At 42.1% G+C, this 20,442-nt stretch overlaps 1 protein-coding gene across 1 annotated transcript in view; it reads right to left on the bottom strand.

The window, feature by feature from the left end:
* Positions 1–824: 824 nt before the first annotated feature.
* The window catches only part of Lrp2 (LDL receptor related protein 2), a 162,265-nt gene continuing 142,647 nt past the window's right edge, over positions 825–20,442 (bottom strand). Inside the window, exons 67-79 of the mRNA XM_019204954.1 lie at positions 19,052–19,217; positions 17,311–17,439; positions 15,928–16,148; positions 14,988–15,164; positions 13,336–13,455; positions 10,700–10,790; positions 9,806–9,873; positions 9,508–9,628; positions 8,911–9,040; positions 7,813–7,914; positions 6,217–6,324; positions 2,110–2,181; positions 825–1,932 (exon numbers count right to left, since the gene is read on the bottom strand). Coding sequence (XP_019060499.1) covers positions 1,771–1,932; positions 2,110–2,181; positions 6,217–6,324; positions 7,813–7,914; positions 8,911–9,040; positions 9,508–9,628; positions 9,806–9,873; positions 10,700–10,790; positions 13,336–13,455; positions 14,988–15,164; positions 15,928–16,148; positions 17,311–17,439; positions 19,052–19,217 — 1,667 coding nt within the window. The 3' untranslated portion in view covers positions 825–1,770. The remainder of the gene's footprint in view (positions 1,933–2,109; positions 2,182–6,216; positions 6,325–7,812; positions 7,915–8,910; positions 9,041–9,507; positions 9,629–9,805; positions 9,874–10,699; positions 10,791–13,335; positions 13,456–14,987; positions 15,165–15,927; positions 16,149–17,310; positions 17,440–19,051; positions 19,218–20,442) is intronic.

The following is a 20,442-nucleotide window of genomic DNA, read 5'->3' as shown; positions in this document are numbered from 1 at the left end:
ACTCAAAGGCTTGATGCCGGCTACACTCTTCACACACATTTTCATATAGGACTCACACAAGCAGTTACAGAGACAGCAGCTGACACTGATGGCCTGGCCCCTGTGATGAGAGGAATGGGCTGTGAACTGTCCCATGGCGAGGGAGTATGAGGAACAGGAGCGTGTGTCTTTCCTTTCGGATCTGCACTGGCCATAAACAGAATTCAGGGAATGACAGGCAATACCAATGGCTAAGCAGTATTCTGATTTCTATTAGCTCCCGAAGACGTGTTTGTTTCCTTTAACTTATTCCAGAACATCACCGACACAACATGAATGCAAAGGCTTATTAATTTTCAGACAAACTGCTCTTCAAGTCCAGGAGGAAGAGGAGTAAAATAAATATGACAGAAAGCATTCAAGCGTACACACAGAAGACTCTGACAAAATACACATTTATTAGAAAATTTTCAGCAGCATCATTTCCAGTTATTTTTCTAATCAAGGTACATTTCCAAGTAATTAAAATCAGCGCTCAAAATATAAGTAACAAATACTCTGAGAACTCGGGAATAAAATAATCAGTAGTACATTTCATTCATTCATCCGTCCATCCATCCATTCATTTTTTTTTTAACAAATATGCATTATTAGCACAGAGAACCAGGAATGCTACTGGCTGTGGAAATGTATATTCCTGCCGGGGCTGCTGTGGCGAAGACTGTACCATCTACCCTAGAGGTGAGCCGGGTTGTACAGTACATTCTGATACCAATGTACAGATAGGCAAAGGACCCAAATACGGCTCAGTAAAAATGGTTTCCCTTTCTATTCATGTTCAACTTAGGAAATAAATAGGCATTATAATGGTAATTTCACACACAGAAACAAAAACCCAGTTGAAGCTTCATTAAACTGCTCTTTGTTTTGCACCTTACTTGAAAAAGACACAGATTTGGTTTTAAGTGATTCAGCTGAGCTCCAGTCACTAGGGGAGGTGACCACCTGAGAAGCTGCTCCAAGGTCCATCAGGGGGAGGAGCTCATTCAACTAAATATGGACTCAGTATAGGACATTTGTGTTTAATGTGGGTTTTCTCATCGACATTACAAATAAAAATGTCGTCTTGGCAGCTGGTGAGAAAGAACACGTGCAATAGTATTTGCCAGGTAGATAACAGAAACATGCAGAAGGGGGAAACTGAACTGCTTTTTCGACCTTTTCTATTGTCTGAGGCGTCTGTAGTCAATCCAGACTTGTATACAACAGTGTCCTCTAGGGGCGTCCATTAATCAGGTTGACACGCAACACGGAACATTAAGTGCTGAGGTGTAAAACTGGACACAAGAGTGAAGCCTGGACTCCTTTCCTAGACCATTTTAAAGGAAATACAAGTGGTGCCCTTCTTTACACATGACTAAGGGCCCCTGCCAATTCTTCTCCTCACTGGATCATGTATTACAATGATCACCAACCAATTCAACAGATGCTTGTATTAGCAAATTCAGTGATGTTATAATCTTTCCAAAATTTACAATTGTACAATATATTTATAGCGCTACCTTCAGACGACTTCAGTGCAAAGATATACATATAGTACATCGTGATAATTATTTGTAAAAATATGAAATAGCATAAGTAAAAAAGACAAACAAGACACTTTCAACCATAAGCAACCAGAGAAAAATATATTTTTTTTATAAAGTACTGAATGTTAACTCTTCTCATTTGTTGGTAAAAAATATACGTGCAAAAGTATGTTTCTAATTGTTCCCTAGGTGGCTGGCATGGCTATGCCTCCGAGTCTTCTTTAACAAGATTTGCAGTGTCCTTAAAAGTGTCTTCTGTTGCAGTGTACCCGGGAGATGGGCCTCTTTTCTGAGAAGTTTTAACAGGAGGAGAAGGAGACGGAGGTGGGGCCGCAGCCTCATAGTCTTTTTGGGCGTTGTCCATCTACAACCACAGAAACATGAATCAGGCATTTACTCCCCAACACGACTGGAATCAGTTTTGAGTGAAGACTGATCTTTGTCAGCTTGCTCAGAGCAATTTTTGAGTGTCTGTATGTTCAATCAAACCAAGCAAATGATTTCCGAAAACAATGTGCTAAAAACAAGTGTTAAAACTTACCTCTGCATAGATCGGATTCTCAAAGTTGGTGGTTTGTTTGGGTTTTCGTTTGAAGATACTCCATTTTGTGGCCTAAATAAAAAGAGAAAAGCAAAAAACTTTTTCAGCGACGGAGTTTAGGTTTTTCTTGGTTGTGTGTGTGCGCGTTTTTGTGTGTGCGCGCACATGCGTGTGTGCGCGTGCTCGTTTGGGTTTCTTTTCCTTCTGTCTGGGTCTTAAAATTTCTTCTCACTGAAAGACAAAGCAATCTGGGACACAGCTCATGTGATAAATCGTTCAGTTCTTCCTATCATCCCAGAAGGTTTGTGAAACTCTCCAGGCTGTTTTCACCTACTAATTTCAAAACACTTCCTTCATTTGAAACACAGTTTAGGAATGTGAACCCGTAACACCCAGAAGCTTTGCCATGCAGATCGCTCTGGAAACTTCTGTACAGAGAGAACAAATTAAATCAAAATACCCAAGAGATTTCTGGAGAAAATGAGGTCTCTTCCACTGCCTGCCTCATAAATGCAAGGTCCCGATTTTGATCCCCAGCACCAGGAGCGGGGAAAAAAAAGAGGTCTCTGGGGCTGCACAGAACTGCAGGAAAAATTCTAATTCTCATTTCTTGATTCTCAGCCAGTTCAAGAGTATTCCCTCTCACTTCATCAATTCTTCCTGTAATCATTAAAAAAAATACAAACAGAAACAACATTTATCAAGTGTTTATTATGTGTCAGGGATTATTCTATGAGTTTAAAGGTTTCTGACTTAATCTGCTCAACAGCCCTTTGAGGTGGGTTCTCTTTTTGTCCCGCCCAGTACGTTGGGTATGGGTCATAACAAGACTAAACAGCTCAACTGTGGGGTAAGAGTAGGCAATGATTCTCCAGGAACTCAGAGACTGACAGACCAAAAACAACAAAAGCAAAAAACCACCCTCGAAAATGGGGGCGGCCTCCTTGTACTGAAAAAAGCCAGCCAGTGATAATAAAGAGAGAGACAGCTGCTCCGACAGGCAGCGAAGGTGGTTCCACATTTTACAGGATGTACTTTGCTCTGAGGAAGTCAAGACCATAGCGCATATGAAGTAGAGAACACACAAAGATGGGAAAGGCCATTCATTCACTCCATACAAGGCACCACCAAGGGGAAGACGAAGACATGCAAGTCTGAGCCCCTGCCTCTCGCAGCTTGAATTCTTAAAAGCCGTTGCTTCAGTACAGAATGGCTCCTTGAAGTTAAGCAACTACAGTACTAACAACTTTAGCCTATTGGGACAACCTATTCATGTCAATACAACTTTCGGGAAATAATAAAACTGATTCCTAAGTACATGTTCTTAACCTGGAGTTCTTTCAGCGTATTTACTGGTGAAAGGTAAATTCGCAAGACTCCTTTGCACATTAACATCAACCTAAGGTGATCTTAAACAAGTGCCTCTATTGTTTTTGTTGATTATTACTTGCTTTTTTTAGACAGGGTCTCACTATGTAGTCCAGGCTGGCCTCAAACCCAAGATCCTTCTGCCTCAGTCCCTAAATGTGGGATTACAGGTGTGCACCTAGCTTGCCTTTGTTATTTTTAAGCCAACTGGCTGCTATCTGGTGCCCAAGGGACAACAGACACAGAAATATCTCTGGACACAGCATGGAGAACAGACCTCAGAGAGTTTCACCCTCAGATGACTAGGAAAGTAAGAACTGATATTACACAAAGATGGAGAAAAGAGAGACTCTGGCTGGTGAAGGACACTGTCATTTGAAAGTCTTTCTGTGTGCAGTCTGCTTCTGAGGACTGAGGCCAGGTCAGAGGTTCTAGCCTCTCCACTGCACTCCCCTTCCTGCTTGGGCTGGGGACAGCTCTGTATAGTCGAGAGGCCTGACAGTCTTGAAATGAACTGAGGAAAAAAAAAAATAACCAGAACATAAAGTAAAGCTGGCACTGCCTTGGGTTTGAGTCAGAGCTAGGGACCAAAAGCGCGACATTTGAGTACTCTGGTGTCTATGAAAACTTAATCTTCAACATCCATTTTTATTTTTTTATTTTTTTGTTTTTTTTTGTTTTTTTGTGTGTTTTTTTTGGTACCGGGGATCGAACTCGGGTCCTTGCACTTGCAAAGCAGGCCACCAAACCGCTGGGCTAAATTCCTGGCCCCAACATCCATTTTTAAATGCAACTTAAGGGGGGAAAGTTCAGTCCTTTGAAAAATGTGAAACTGAATGTTCCTTTCTGTGACAGCATATGTGTATCTATCTACGTGTGTGTGTTTAGAAAAAGGAGTAATGTGTTTTTTTTTCTTTTCTTTTTATTGAGTTTATTGGTACAATCTAGGTATACAATACAATTACATTCATCATTGGGATTCTGTACTTAGGTCTTCCCTGCTAGATTTAAAACTGAACATGAATTGGCCTGTAAGAAATTTAAGAACCATATTTTTGAACATTTGGATTTTTACCTATAAAAGTAAATTTATCAATTGCTCAGAAAAATTATCTTTTTCCAATTGTTTGCTATTGTAAAGTTTTAAGAAATCATAGAATTAAAAAATAATTATTTCTGAGGGCTTAATACAGTATTTATTCAAATCTAACCCATACTTAAATCATTCCTCCTATATTTTTAAAACATTGTTAATGATATCAAATGCTATTTTCCTATCGAATATATATTCTAGTGGGTTTCTTTTCATATGACTGGGAATCGAACCTAGGGCCTTGTGCATGCTAGGAGAATGGTCCACCATTCAGCTATATGAGCTATGTCCACAACCCTAAATATCATGTTATATTCCATCTGAAATAGGCCCTTTGTAACTCTATTTGCAATGATTTCTTTAGTTTGTCAAAGGCCAACAGCTGAGATACTAAAAAAGATATACTAAATAAAAGTAAGTATAAAGGGAAGAGGGGGTGACGGGAGGGCAGAGGTAAGGGGAAAAAATGAGAACCAAGACCTGTCATGTAAAGGTACAAGATCCCGATGATGAATGTAACTGTACTGTATACCTAAAATGTACCAATAAACTCAATGAGAAAAAAAATAAGTATTAAACCGAAATATAAACTAAAAAAAAAAAAAAAGAAAAAGGAGTAATGGGATATGAAAGTGCAACCAGACCTTTGATGCAAGCTCTTCTCATTAGTATCATCTTAGCTCATAAATTTTCATTTTTACCCAAGCAGGTAGAAGTGGGACCCGTGTCTGAGGTGGTTCATAGCTGAAAATCTAACAAGACTTCCAGCTAACTTGGGGGTACCAGTTGTGTTTACAGAATATGCAACTTCAGAAGTATCAGTTAAATAAAATGGTACTAACTTATAATTTATTTCTCGATATTTATTTACACGTAGCACCTTAGAAGTGAGACACTCCAGATCTTATTATTCTCAGCTGGAGAGTGTGTGATATTTCTGCAGTCACACTGAATTATGGGAGACACTAATGACCAAGAGTACTGCATTGTTCCACAATACACAAGACAGTTCTGTAGCCCAAAAAACTAACTCATCCAACACGATAGTGCCCCTAGTATGGAACATTACTGAGGACTCGGGCCCAGAGGTGAAATAGCTGATCTAGAATCAAATAGTTAGATCTGAGACAGTTCCCTGTGTCCACTGAAACTAGCAATATAAATCTGCAGTAACACAAGGTTTTAGAGCACACATAGTTGCTGAATTTTTTTTCTGCATTTCTCATAATCTATAGATGACAAAGGTCCAGCAGGGTTGATAAAGCAACTCTATCAGATGGCCTTTTTTCTTTTACTCTCCAGTATTAAATGCTCTGAATTGCACATTGAGGGATACACTGTTGGCTGTATGACTGATCAGACTAGAAGGGTGATGAATGGTCTGATAGTGAACAAAATTGGTGGAAATGAGTACCACCTAGTGGTAAACATTGGCAACAGCAGTGGAGCTAAAACCATTTTACACAAGGATATGTATCCTGACACAGTGAAATCTTTCTTATGCCAAGTAGATCTCTCAAATTAGATGCTGCTATTTTGAAGATGCTGAATCCAGAAGTCTGTGCTTTGTGACATGATCTCTCACAGATTAACCCCAACCCAACAATTCCAACGTGCACACCATTTCAGGACTCAGTCCCTATTACCTGAGGTCCATCAGCATCCGGGGAAGTTGGCTTTGGCTCTGGAACTACCTCAGAAGGATTTTGGGGGCTTCCATAATTCTTGTTTTCCACATTTTCAGACAGAGTTGCCTGTGAAAATAGTGAAGACCCTTAACCAGCTTTTAAAGAATTCAGTAATATTTAAATTTGCCATAAAGTTTATCAACCCTTTGGTTTGGTTCACCATCTTGTTTCCCACAGACATGGTCAGGTACCATCTTTATTATATGAGCAGACCCAGACCCCAGAATTAAACACCACTCCCATCTCCTCCAAATCCAGAGCACCAATCATGAAGCCATCTCTGCCTTAATCCTGAGAGACAAAAACATTCTTCACTGGTTACATTCTCTCTTATGAATAGTAACTCTTAATATACCCTCTCTGGATCCTCAGACCACTACTGACCATATTTTTAGATAAAAAGATACTCTGACTACATGTGACAGCCAAACCCAAGAAGAATAACATGAATAATTCCCGATTCAATGGTGAACTGAGAATCCCACCTTTGAATATTAAGAATAAAATTATAATCACTTCTCAGCCTTTTGACTAAGATCAAGTGTGAACAATAAATTATAAATTTCAGAGGATTACTTAAGAGGCTGAAATTTGAAACAATACAAAATGCAATTAATAATCCTCTACACATTTTTATATAACATTCATGTAATTCCAAGTTTCTCTCTCTCTCAAACCCAAATTTGCGTTAATAGATAAATCACAGGAAAGATAATCTGCTCCTTCTCCTATGCACCTTTTACAGTTGTCACTTTGGTTCCTCTCAAACAAGCACAAATGTTCATATACCTAGTCTCATTCATGAAATATCAAACCCGTTTCATCCTGTATCAAAGTTTTGCTCTCTAGTTAGCAAAGGATAGGGTAAAATGTTTCCAAGATTCAAGTATTTCTGCTCTCATGAAAACTGTTTGTGAAGTCAACATTTCTAGCTTGTGTTAAAATTTGCCACGTGCTGAATCTGAAAGAAGCTGGCAAGACATTAGCACTGAAAGTCATTCACTGTCGCTGAAGACAGGGCTCCTTGGACAAAGGCGGTGCGGTGACAGGTCCTACCACAGTTGCTGGGGCTCCTGGTCCAGGCCTAATGAGTTCTCCCCCTGCACCTACCCTCCCAGCTCCCCTGACAGGTGACAGAGCAGCAGAGCTGCATCAAAGGGAGCTTGACGGCTGCCTGGCAACCTTGGAGAGCTTTGTGCTTTTCAGAAAAGTATGGCACAGGAAAGCATAAGGAGGTTCCTCTCCCTGTCGCCACCTCGAATCACACCCTCAGGATACTCATTCACTTCCCAAATATTTAGAGAGGCACAGTGTTCACCAGGCTTCTGGCTCTGCACCTGCCAGAATGAGTGAGTGGGGACAACTCAGAGTCCTCAGCGTGCAAGGCAGGCTTCTGAGTGCTCACAGGCTTGTGCGCAGGGGCCACTCCTGATGACAGACAGGAAGCCGAGGCTCCTGGGGAGGGAAGTCCAGGAGGCTCCCCCTGTGACAGCCCCCAGCAGAATACAATCCGGCAGGGCAGTAGACAAAAGGGAGGGTGGTGCAGTGTCTCACCTGGGCTGGCAGGACCACTCTGACAGCTGTGTCCCTGGCCGCGTACATGGGGTTTTCAAATATCACAGGCTCCTTCCCCATCTCCATGGCGAAGTGCTCGCTCTGGTGGGGAGGGGAGAGACAGGGCATCACACCGTACCGACCTGGTTCACGTGCACACAGGAAGAGGCCTTTCACACACCTGCAGCTGTGTGGTGCTCTGCCAGTTACCCAAAAGATGAGGGCTTTGAGAAAGCAACAGAGCCATGGGCCTCCGAAGGGCACACCACTGTCTAAGTAACACAAACGCACTAAGACACTGGCTCCAGAAAACAGAGCCTCATCCTCCATCTGAATCCTCTGTGGCCCCTTAATGTAAATCGCTCACTGGGGGATTGGGTGTGGGCAGTGGAGGAAGACAGGAAAATAAGGAGGGTGGGAATGAAGAGAGAAATGGATAATGCTGAACTTTCAGAAAGGGCCCAAAGTGCAAGATTTGTGGGGGAACAAAGTGCTGAGGGTAGATTCCCAGCACTGGTTACAGAGCGCACTCTTCAGTCTGAGACTGTGCTAGCCCCCTCGAGGCATCTCATTGGTTCTCACAGGAGACGATCTTGCACCCGTTCTACAGATGGGAAAAGTGAGGGTCAGCAAGATCGAGCTCCATTCCCATTGTTGCCTACTTAGAAGGTGGCAGAGTCATGGTTTCAATCAACTCTGGCTCCAAAATCACTGCTTATTCCCTCACTATACTGTGGTGGGAAAATACAATAGTTGGAAAAGTACAATTCCCTACTCCTTTCATACATACAAAATGTTATCAGATGAAAAGAGACTATCATGTTCTGTCCCTTCCCCTTGTTTCCCCAAAATACCCATAAAACATTACCATCCCAATACAGCACGGTGACTACAAAGGGGACAAAAGCGTCAGTTTTATTATGAATGTTGCCCCTAGTTTTTAAACACATTTCTTCAGCAAACCTAACACCCCTAACTTGCATATTGTATTTCAATATTCTTTCAAATCACTGTCATTTATTTATTTATTTTTAATGTTTCTTTCGTAAAATACTAAAGAAGGAGTCCTTCAAATCGCCACTTGGAAACCACACTCACCATGGCCATTGATCTGTCAATCTCAGACTCGGGACCAAAATCAGACACACCAATATCCATGTTAACATCTGTCCCGGACCTGAAGGTCACCCCATTTCCATTTTCAGAGGGTTTCACAAGACTGCTTAAGCTGCAATAACCAAAAACAGGGTCAGGTTTTCCAAAACCTTTGCAATAGTTCCCTTTACTCCACATTACTAAGTCTTACTTAAATGAAACACACAAAGCCCACCTCAAGTGTACACATGCCAAGCGTGGTAAAGTCCTCTTGTCTACCTGGAAACACTAAAGCACTTCCCAAATACTCAAGATGAAGCTGGGAGGCAGCAGGGCACTCTCCAGAGCGAGTCTGTGCTCACACACAGCCATGTATGCTCCGGGCTGACCGGAGGCCCACCAGTGGTCACAATCCTTAGGACTATAAATGCGATCTGTCACCCAAGCTGCAGCAAAGCGCTTGACAACAAAAGTGGTGACTTGAAATCACTAGTTTCTATAGAATAGGTGAACCAAGTATTATACTTTAAAATTTATTTATTCACATGGTCACATTCACACTGGCTTCTAAAAATCAATATTCCACATAATGAAACTGACCTTGGCAGTTTGGGCAGAGCAGGTAAAAGGGAGCCAGTTTTCCTGTAGTGGAAAAATCCTACAATTCCCAGAGCTCCAAGTATGATGATCAGGAGGACTGTCAACAGCACCGCCATTGCTGCTGGCAAAGAGGGGAGAGGCGGAGAACTGATCAGTGCCCAGAGAAGAAGAGCCATCAAACTCAAAAGCTGAAGTTGGGGGCTAGAACGATTCATCCTTCAAAGATGGGATTTAAAAAATACAGCATTTAAAGTAGGGGTCAAGGGTATCCAAGGTTGCTTGTACCCTTGAAACTCACTTGTTCCTGGAGGGATGCCTTGGGAAAGCCCAATTTCACAGTAAGCTCCGGTGTAGCCACTAGTGCACCTGCAAAAGCAAGGAGAGTTGCTCAATGGCCTCTTTAGTTGCCTTCTTAGTCTCAACTGCAACTTCATAACATCCAGGGGCAGAGAGAACTTTAGTTAAGGGAATCACATGTTACAGACAATGCATCCTGTACAACTTCTGTTTAACCTGCCATGGGTGATAAGCAGAAAGAACAGTGGTCTGCTTTTATAAATCCACTTTCAGGGTAGTGGCTGCAACACCTATAGGGTCAGCCTCAAATAAACCCAGAGGAGTCTCCTCGGCTCTATGGGAGTCTCCCTTAGAGAGTAAGCATGGAAACTGCAGTTTGTTCTTTCCATTGACAGGTTTTCAGTAAATACTTTTAAACAGATTATGTCTCTGGCTGCCTGTTCGAGCTTTCTCATCAGCCTTCTTCTTTCAAATCCTTGGCTCAGTCTTTCTGCTTGTCATAGGCGCCTTGCATTAAAACAGCTCTGCTGACAGCTCTTCCCCGCCTCAACCCTCATGCAATCCATCATCCCAAGTGAGCCAGAGAATGCCACTGACATTTCTCCAAGTTCTCCCTCCCCAAAATGTATCCCCCAACTCGTGGCACTGCCCAGGAGCTTGTTAGAAATGCAAGATCCCTGTGCATGAGAATGGGCTTTTCAACCAGATCACTGGGTGACTCTTATGCATGCTATAGTTTGGAAGCACAGCCTTAGTTCTCTGTGGTCTCCCCCAAGGGAGGGCAAGCTGATTTGAGTGTGAAGATTAGTGAATTGGCAAGCTTCCTGTGCTTGTTTCCTGGCTACCTTAAGGCCTCAAATTCCCCCCAGAGGCAAGGCCTACAGCCCAGACTTACTTGCACTTGGGGAGGTCATTCTCATCAAAATAGCAACTTCCTCCGTACATGCACCTGCATGGGGGGGGCATGGTGATGGGGCGCTCGATGGCTGCGGAGAGGGAAAGCCATGCATGTTAGTCGGGCACACTCAGCGGGCCCGAGCAGTGCAGTTCTGCCAGGGCTGGGCAGTTGAGTCTCCCTGCCAAGTCACCACTGCCCCCAACAGAATAAATGTCCTCTTCAATAGGAAGATCTTGGTGGAGTAATGTACACTTCCTGAAAAGAAGCAAATTACAGCACCACCACCACCCCTGAAAAAAACAGTGGAGAGATGCCACATGGCTACAAGAGACTGTGGTGAAAGCATCTCTTAAGACATTTATGCTCTCATTTGAAGTTTTCCGAACTCTCCTCTGTGAACCATTAAAATCGAGTTTCATTTAGTCACACCTCAGAACTGCAGTACTAGAGGCTCCAGTGTACCAGTAGTAGATCACTCAACAAACACAGATACAGACACATGCCCAAGGGACAGGGGGACAGCTCCTAGACTTCCCCTCCCCACGGCACCGCCCCTGGCTCAGCGCCTACATACTCCCTGCAAGTGCCTGATGGGACATTAATGCGTCCGTGTTTTATGAGTAGAAGGTGCTCAGTAAGTATTCAACACATTTTGTTCAAGAAACTTGGCTACTACCCTGGCTCAGTTTTTTGATTTAAGACTCCACTCAAAATCCCCTTTGTCTGAGAGGCCTTCCTGAAGGTTCTACCTAAAAGAGCAACCCCACCCACTTCTCTTACCCTGCATTACTTATCTCCTTAGTACTTTCCCCACTTGGCCCCAACATGCATCTCTAGGTTTATTTATTGACCTATTTGAAAAGAATCTCAATGAGAGCAAAGGATTTGTCCATTTTGCTGACTTCTGTGATGTCCGGCACTTAGGACAGTGCCTACCACATAATAGACGATAAATACTTACTGAATCATCTCATCAATTCATAGACCAAACCAAAGTCCTATACGGAGCAGCTACAGCATTCACGCACTTACTTTGGTTAAAATGAAAAGCTTAAAATTTAAATTTAAGCAAAAAACTCAAAAGAGGAAAGTAGCAGGTGAGAAGACAATTCACACAGTACCTCTTTTATATAACAGGAAACTGCAATAAATGTCAGAATGACCATCAGCAGCATAGAACAAACCTCAAAAGCTTCAATTATCATTTAATTTCAAACACTGCTCAAAATATTGGAATCTTTCCAATATTTTACCAGGAGTGCATGGAGTAGGGAAAGAGAAGAGAAGGAAAGCATTTTTTTTTTTCATTTATCCTCCAAAACTTCTAACTTCAGTCCACTTGAGCTGAGTAAACTTCACAACTTGTTTAAAACCAGTTGCACCCCCTGGTGGTAGAAGGTGATGAAGCTCTGGCCCCAAAGATGTCAGTAATAAAATGGGCTGAGTCATAAAGAACGAGAAAAGAGATTCATTCATAGGAAAATGGATACATATTGAAGATATACTCCTAAGTGAAATAAATAAGGCACACGTGTGTAAATACCGAATAGTTTCTCTGGTGTGAATAATTTGCAATAATACATAAGATCCTAATAAGATTACTGACATTTAGAAATGGGAAGAAAGGAGCTAAAGGTGTAGGGAAGGTGGGATGGGTAGGGGAAGGGTAAAAAGGGAAAAGAAAAAAATGTGAGATAATGAAAAGATGGAAATAAAGTGTTTGTAAATGGGGAGGGGAGGAGGGGGTGAAGGGAGGGCAGGGACAAGGGGAAAAAATGAGAACCAAGACCTGTCATGTAGAGGTACAAGATCCCAACAATGAATGTAACTGTAATGTATCCCTAAAATGTACCAAGAAACTCAAAGCTGAAAAAAATGGGCTGAGGATGGACTGCAGGATGACTTTCTTTAAACATGCTTATTAAACAGAGGATGCTAATTAGGGACATTAGCTGTTCCCTGTGACCTATTAACTCCTTAATTTAGAAGAGCCCTTGAAAAAATATGTCTTGCCAAGAAGAGATGAGAATTAAACCAGTTTGTCTATTCTGGTTTTATTTCCCAACAATATAATGTATCTTTCAGAATATGGTCCCCTTTTCAGTTGCCAAAATTCCAAAGGGAGCATGTGAGTAAATCTGTGAGCATCCTCTAGTCCTCCCCTCTCTACTACATAAGCTCTTCCCAGGTCAAGAACTTGTTTATGTTAAGGCTGAGTGAATTCTAAGATCCAGTGTGGGATGAAGGAAAGAAAAAAAGAAAATTCAAGTCTCTGTAAGTTCTTTGCAAAACATAACTGTAGATTTAGGGATAATGGAGCTCTCTTGTTTTGCGGGGAGGGTGTTTTTGTTTTTTTTAACCAGGGATCAAACTCGGGATCTTGCACTGACAAGGCAGGTGGCAGAACCACTGAGCTAAATCCCTGGCCCAAATGGATCTGTATCTGTGTTGGTCGTAGCAAATAATTCTCAGATGTCACTGGAACTTCTAGATAAGTCCTGTCTCGACCCTGGCCCCATTCAGCTCTGTTCACGATGCCACAGCTCTCCTCCCTCCCTCTAGCTACTCCCACTCTGTCTGTTCTGTAGAGGGCCCAGTACACAGGGATTCCTCAGGTTCCTGGATGCCCCTACCTGCATCACACTCTGTAATGCTTCCCTTTATAAAGCTGGAACCTTGGGGACAGGCACAGCTGTATCCTCCAGGTCTCAGGAGACAGAGGTGGCTACAGATGTCTTTGCAAGGGTTGGGCTCTAGAAAAAAGATGAAAACAAACAGTTAAGTCTGATAGCAGATGAATACCCTGGCCAAAGGTCTGCCAGGTGACAGCCCTGGTGTATCCTAGATGCTTACCCTCTGGTATACTACCATCCTTGCCAAGCCACCATGATGGCACAGTCCCTCCCTGGATTCCATACCACTTATGTTTTGTACTGGCATCATATCTCTGTTGCCTGGCATGTTGGGAAAGTGGGTGTCTCTCTGTTTCACTGCCTACCTCAAAGTCTAATCAGTGCGTAGCAACTTGAGATGGTTCAAAAGAGATCAGTGAGACCAAATATACCAAAATTTGTAAGTCCCCTAGTCTAGACAGGTCATAATATACATCGACCTGGGGAATCTTATTAAAATTCAGGTCCTCATTCAGAAGGTCTGGGTAAGGCCTGAGCACCTATATTTCTTTCTCTCCTTTTTTTTTTTGGTACAGGAAATCAAACACAGGCCCATATGCTTGCGAGGTAGGTGGCAGAACCACTGAGCCAATCCCTGGCGCTGAACCCCTAGATTTCTAAGCAGCTCCAGAAGGAAACCAATTTTCTTGGTCTTCAGCCTACACATTGAGCAGCAAGGGACTGGAGCAGTGATTCTCAAAACATGCCCCTTAAGCACCACCAGAGCATTGCTTGGGAGCCTGTTATAAATGCAAGTTATTGGGCCAGCTCAGGTGTATTGAATCAGTACCCCACAGCTGGGGCCCAGCAAGCTCTCCAGATGGTTCTGACACATGCTAAAATGTGAGAACCATTGGTGCACCTCACGCCTCCATCTCAGTCCAAAGGGGGCCCATAGCATTAGCCGACTGAGCAATCTCAGACTTTCCTCTGCCTCCTCCATGACATTCACAGATGTCTGGGGGAATCTACAGAATTGAGTAAAAGCTGTTTTTTTTCCCCCTCATTTAAAAACAGTCCTCCCCTCTTCATCTTGCTCCAAACAATGCTGAAACATGAATTAGAACACAGATAACCTGAAGTAGCAGGACCCAGAAACAAGAAAATGAGGAAATGGGGAGCGAACAGAAATGCCTATGTCTGACAATTTTACACCAAGGCTCATGAACTTCAGTACAATCTGAGTAGCCTGGCCTTGTCATTTTTACAGTGAATAAGACTTCTGACCTCCATGAAATCCAGCTTATGACTTTTTAACCCAACTCACACAAAGCAGGGGTCTGATGCCTGCTGTATTCTGCAGTATAGAAGTACACATCCACAACTCCAAACTGAAACATTTTTAATTATTTTTACTGTTGGTGGATTGAACAATTTCATTTGACTTCCAATTTTACTTTTTTTTTTTTTTTTTTTTTTACTTTCAATTTTACTTTGCTTCGGTCAAAATGGTTAAGCCATCTGGCCACACAAGCAGACACATGCACGCCCCTTTCAGGTAGCAACAGAAAGCCTATTATTATTATCCAGTACCCTTTTCCAACACTATAGCCATTATTTTGATATAAAAGTTTCCAGATATTGGGCACCTTATTTCCAAAGGTGGTGATTACCTGACAGATTGTATCTGTGTTGATGAAAGATTCGAACTTGAGTGAGCCATGGGTTCACTACCAGCATTTTCTCTTTCACTCCTTGCCCAAATTTATTTTGTTTCCACACTTCTCCCTTCTCCTTAGAAACCCAATACAACTGGTCTTCGAAGATATCCAGACTGTAAGGCTTCATGGCTGTTGACCCCCAGTGGAAAAAAAAAACAAAACCAGGTTACTGAAAAGACCCCAGGACCACTTTGATGCCTGATGTATTCTACTTGAATGAATTCCAAATGCAGCGCTTTGAGCCTCCAGGAATATCAAGGCCAATTTTCTGTATGTATGACTGTGAAAGTACTACATGGGGAGAGTACAACAACTGAAATTAAATTAGATCAATGCACACCGTCTACCGCCAATTTATAGGGAACTGGCTAACTTTCGAGTGGCTGATTTGACTTTATTTTCAGAAAAATCCTTTCCTTTGAACATAAAATGCCACTGGTCAGGAAGGAAAAATGTGATATGGACTGGATCACTGCAATTTCACAGTCTGGGCAACAAAATACTCACTTCCATCTAGATGGTTTCAGTTGTGTGTAATGGGCAAGCTAACACCTTGAAAATGGGTATGTCTAGAAGGACCGCCACATCAATAACCATAACAACACATCCATGCCACCTCAGGACACCCTAACAACACTCTGTTATTTCAATATCTGCTCCTGAGAAGCACTTCTTAAAATTATATAAAAGGGACAATAAATATTTAATTATTGCTAAGGGATTCATTTGCGTGTAATTCCATACAATTCCAGAGCCAGGAATGAAGGGGCAGGTATCTAAGAAAGCTATATAAACCATTTCCTAAGATCAGGACTCTTTTTCGAGAACATGGGTAAAGAGAGAAATGTATTCATTCATTGTTTAGTACTTTAAATGCTAAATCATCTCTCACCTTCCTTTACAATGACTCTCCTATCAGTCCCATCATATCTTATGGTTTCAATAACGTCCTCCTTGGAGTCACTCCAGTAGATCCGGTCATTGTTCAAATAATCAATAGAAAGGCCATTTGGCCAGCCCAGGTCCTCAGAAACTAGGATGCTGCGATGCTCGCCATTCATCCAGGCAGACTCAATTTTCGGTTCTTTCCCCTGGTCGGTCCAGAACATAAGCCTAGAACAGAAGTTTCTTCATCGCAGCACCTCCCCCAGTGGAGGTCCCCTGTGACCCGAGCATGACCACAGTGCGATCAATCGGCAGTTTTTCCTGGAGTCCAGGGTGCTAGGCATTGGGGTGCATACAACACGCACGGCGACAAGGAGCACCTCTGTGCCGCCATGATGCTACACGTGCGAGATGCAAGAAGCAAAGCCTGATGCTGAGGACAAGTCAAAATTACAGGCCGTGCTTATCAGGTAAGCATTTTCCCAATGACAGTGCTGTTTCTGACTGTATGATTTAAAATATCAAATACAACAAAATGAAAATAATAATACCTCCTATTTTTTATATACTAATGTTGGCATACCTACAAATGACCATACTGGTTCTATCCAAAAAGGGGACATATTTGGGACTACTCAAAATATTTTTTAAAAGTCTTATTGTCCACTACTGGCTAAGTGAAATATCCAAATTAATGTTTTGAAATGCAGGGGAAAATGACATAACTAGTTTTCACACGGAGGAAATTTATAGATAAGCTACAAACTAGAACATTTCTACAAATTGATAATACGTTTTTACATATTTTTAATGTATTTGCATATTTTGAAAATAAATGTTTCATTATGTCCAATGAAATATGACCAAATCCCTAGCTGAATTTCAATGAATAACTTACTTTTTTGTTCTGTTTTGTTTTTTAAGATAGGATCTTACTGTGTGGCCCAGGCTGGCCGTGAACTCACTATGGAGCCCAGGCTGGTCACAAACTCACAATGTTCCTGCCTCAACCTCCCAATGCTGGGATTACAGACGTGCACCACCATACCTGGTGACAGTTACTTTTTAAAATATCAGAATGAAAGGAAGCCCAATTCTGATGAAACCTCCACTTAAAGGAGTTAAATCCACAGAGAATTTTAGTCTAGACAAAGAATACATGTAACCAGAAAGATTTTCAGATATATTCTCAAAGACATTTCTCCATCAGAAATGGAGCTATGATTCCAGGGAAGATTATAATTATGGATTAAAGTTATGGATTCCACTAAAAAAAATCAAAGGACAATTTTAGTACAGTTAGGAAAAATTCATTAAAAACATGTAATTTTATGAGAATCTGGGATGGGGATGGATATCTAGAACATTAAAGATCCTTTCAAGCACTTACCCTAGTTTGGGATTTACAACAATGGCAGCCGGTTGATCCAGCTGGGTGGTAATCAGCCACTTTCTGTACCTTCCATCGAGTCTGGCTACCTCAATTCTTTGGTTCTTGGCATCTGACCAGTAGATATGCCTGAATTCAGAAACACAGAGTTAAACAATAGAAAAATCCAGGCTCATCATTTCTGGGAAAGAAGTGTGAAGATGAGAAACTAGTTCCGAAGTTCTGGCCACAAGACATACATCTGTAATTAAGAGCACTGAGCCCCTACTGTCAGAAATGCCTAATCTCTTCAGCCACAGGGAAGAGATTTCATGGGAGGTTATGCATGGAAGAGTGAGGGATGCAGGGCCCTTCTGCCTGATCAGTCAATGCAGCTGAATCGGCCACGTTTGGCAGTGGCGGAGGATGCAGCTGTCAGACTGACCTCACATCTGGCATTTTTACTAGATAAGTGCTTGGTGGTACAAGTCATGGGCATTGCTGGGCTGTCCTTTAATTTCTACTACACATAAGTCTATCTCCTCCTCAGCAAAAAGCCCCACTGGACTCAATAGGAAACTGGCATGAGCTCCAAAGATAAGTGGAAATAACATTTCAAAATAACAAACTCAGCAAGGCCGCCGTACTCTTATTTGCACTTCTAAAGCTGCAGGTATCAATTATAAGTAGAAAGAGTTCTCATGGGTTCTTAATTCCCTCATTTATTAAGGCTGAGAAACAAGAAGAGAGATCTGGCATTACACAACTGACTCATTTTCAGAAGGAAGTCTTAACATACAGAGTTTCAAGTTTTGGACTATAGAAACAGTTCTCAGAGGCCTTTCTCCTGACAGAACAGGTGGTTCCTAGTCAGCCTGCAGGCACAGAGGAGACCTTATTAACTTCTTCAGAGAAGCTCGAGTCTTCCAGAAATACCAGAGGAGTTTGCTAGGAGATGAAAATGAATTTACATCATGAATGACTATGCTCCAGAGGGGAGGGCAGGGGCTGCTGAGGCTTCCCTCACTTACCATTTAAGTTCATTTTCAAAGCCACATGGGATTGACTCTATGATTGCCTGAGCTCCTCTGCATGTAACCTCCTGCAAACGGTCACGCCAGTGCAAGCCTCCTCCTGGAAGAAGGAGCTTCACAGTCTTTCCACATCTATTTGCATCAATGCATCTACCTGATGAGGACCTGCTTACAACACTGACTGGGGATCATGTGGCTCGGGTCCCTACAAGAGGTACTAAGGTCAGAAAGTACCAGAAGATCCAAAGGAACAGAAAAGAGTGGGTGCCTCTATTAGTTTAAACCCAAAGAAAAGTCAAATTTGCAATTGTTCCTCTCCAAAATCATTACAATATAGAAATATGTTTAATCTCAACTGCTTTGCTTGGAGAACTGTGAAGTTGTCTCATTTCTTTATAAAATGAACCGTGTCCCACCAAAAGTTAATTTTGGAATCCAGAACTCTGCTGGCTAATAAAGGTGTTCTTGACAGTGTAAAGAATCTTGCTGAGTGCTGTCCCAAACCTTCTCATGACACACACAGAATACTGGAAATGGTAGCATTTATGTGACACACTGGGGTCAGCAGGCGTGGCTGCTGGGGCCAGGGCAAGCCGAGCCCTGCTTAGCTGCACCAGTGGCTAAGTGCACCATTTCTGAGCCCCGCTAAACTCAAGTGCCCTGGTGAGCAGCAGAGAGCTCTGGCCAGAAGACAGAACAAGCAAGGGGGAGACGCGTGGCAAGATTACCTTCCGACCCAGTCCACTGCTAATCCATCTGGCTGCATGACGTAATTCAGGCCCAGGTCAACTTCATGCATGGGATTATTGCTGCCAGATTCAAAATTGGGGATGGAGGCACGTTTGATAGCACCAAACCTGGGGCTCTGAGCAAGCACAGTGTAATAGACAACACCTGCAGAGAAAGACACATGGCCAGTTTCGTGTTGAGAGCATCAGGAGAGGAAGGAACCAGAGTCTAATCAAGTGACACGTAATGTTCTTTCACTGACATCTCTTACTCTTCATTGTCCTTATATTAATAATTAATTACATCAATATGATCAAAACTCAAAACACATCATATTTGAGCTAGGTGCAAATGTTTCAGTTGATAGCTTCTTGATATTTTCTTAGCCTTCTCTATTTGAAAGTAACTCATTAAAATATACATGAGCCAGGCATGGTGGCACACGCCTATAATCCCAGCACTCAGGAGGCTGAGGGAGGAGGATCGCTGTGAGTTTGAGACCAGCCTGGGACACACAGTGAGTTCCAAGTCAGTCTCAGTCAACTACATAGTGAGACCCTGTCTCAAAACAAACAAACAAACAAACAAAAATAGATAAATAAAATTTAAAAACCCAATAAATTAGCTAAGACCAAGAAACTTATCCTTCGGAAACTATAGCACACCTTGTCAGGTTAAAGTCACAAATGATATGATCACTTTTAAAAGGAAGGCTGTTGAAAATTTAAGGTCCACTCAGTATGAGTGGAAATAAATGAGCCACGCAGATGAGAAGTTCTTTTTTATGCACACACTAAAGGATAGTATATGGGGGTGTTTTAAAAGTCTAGATGACTCTGACTTTTTAAGCATATACTGGGTACCACCTATTGCTGCCTAGATATACACCATTCTTGAAAAGCTTACTTCATTTCATGAATGTGTGAAAATATAGTGATAAATCTGACATTAGTAGTAGTAGTACTAGTAGTAGTTTTGAAGGTATTTCATATCAGTTATCTCATTCGGTCTTCAAAACAACTGCCAATGGTGGGTAGGAAGAATAAGATTCCCATTTGTGTTTTACAGAGAAAAAAAAAAAAGATCCAGGAAGTTGTTGTAACTGTTTAAAGTCATAAATCTAGTTAGTAGATGAAGGCACAAGGCTAGAAGACAAATTTATACAGACAGATGCTAAGTTTTCTGACTGCTACTCAACTATAACCTCTTCCATACCATACAGAGTCACCAGAGGCTTGACAATAGGCATTACTCATTTTCCCTTTATCCATCTACATTTTTTGTGCACTTATGACACACACTGTAAGATGTTAGGTCAGGGCTGGGGATTTAGCTCAGTGGTTCTGCTGCCTGCCTTGCAAGTGCAAGGACCCGAGTTCAATCCCTGGTA

Source organism: Fukomys damarensis, unplaced genomic scaffold (genome assembly GCF_012274545.1).
Source record: "Fukomys damarensis isolate Sample0158 unplaced genomic scaffold, DMR_v1.0_HiC HiC_scaffold_26, whole genome shotgun sequence".
Classification (NCBI taxonomy): Eukaryota; Metazoa; Chordata; class Mammalia; order Rodentia; family Bathyergidae; genus Fukomys; species Fukomys damarensis.
Note: the sequence above shows the minus strand (reverse complement) of the source record. Positions and strands in the feature narration are given on the sequence as shown.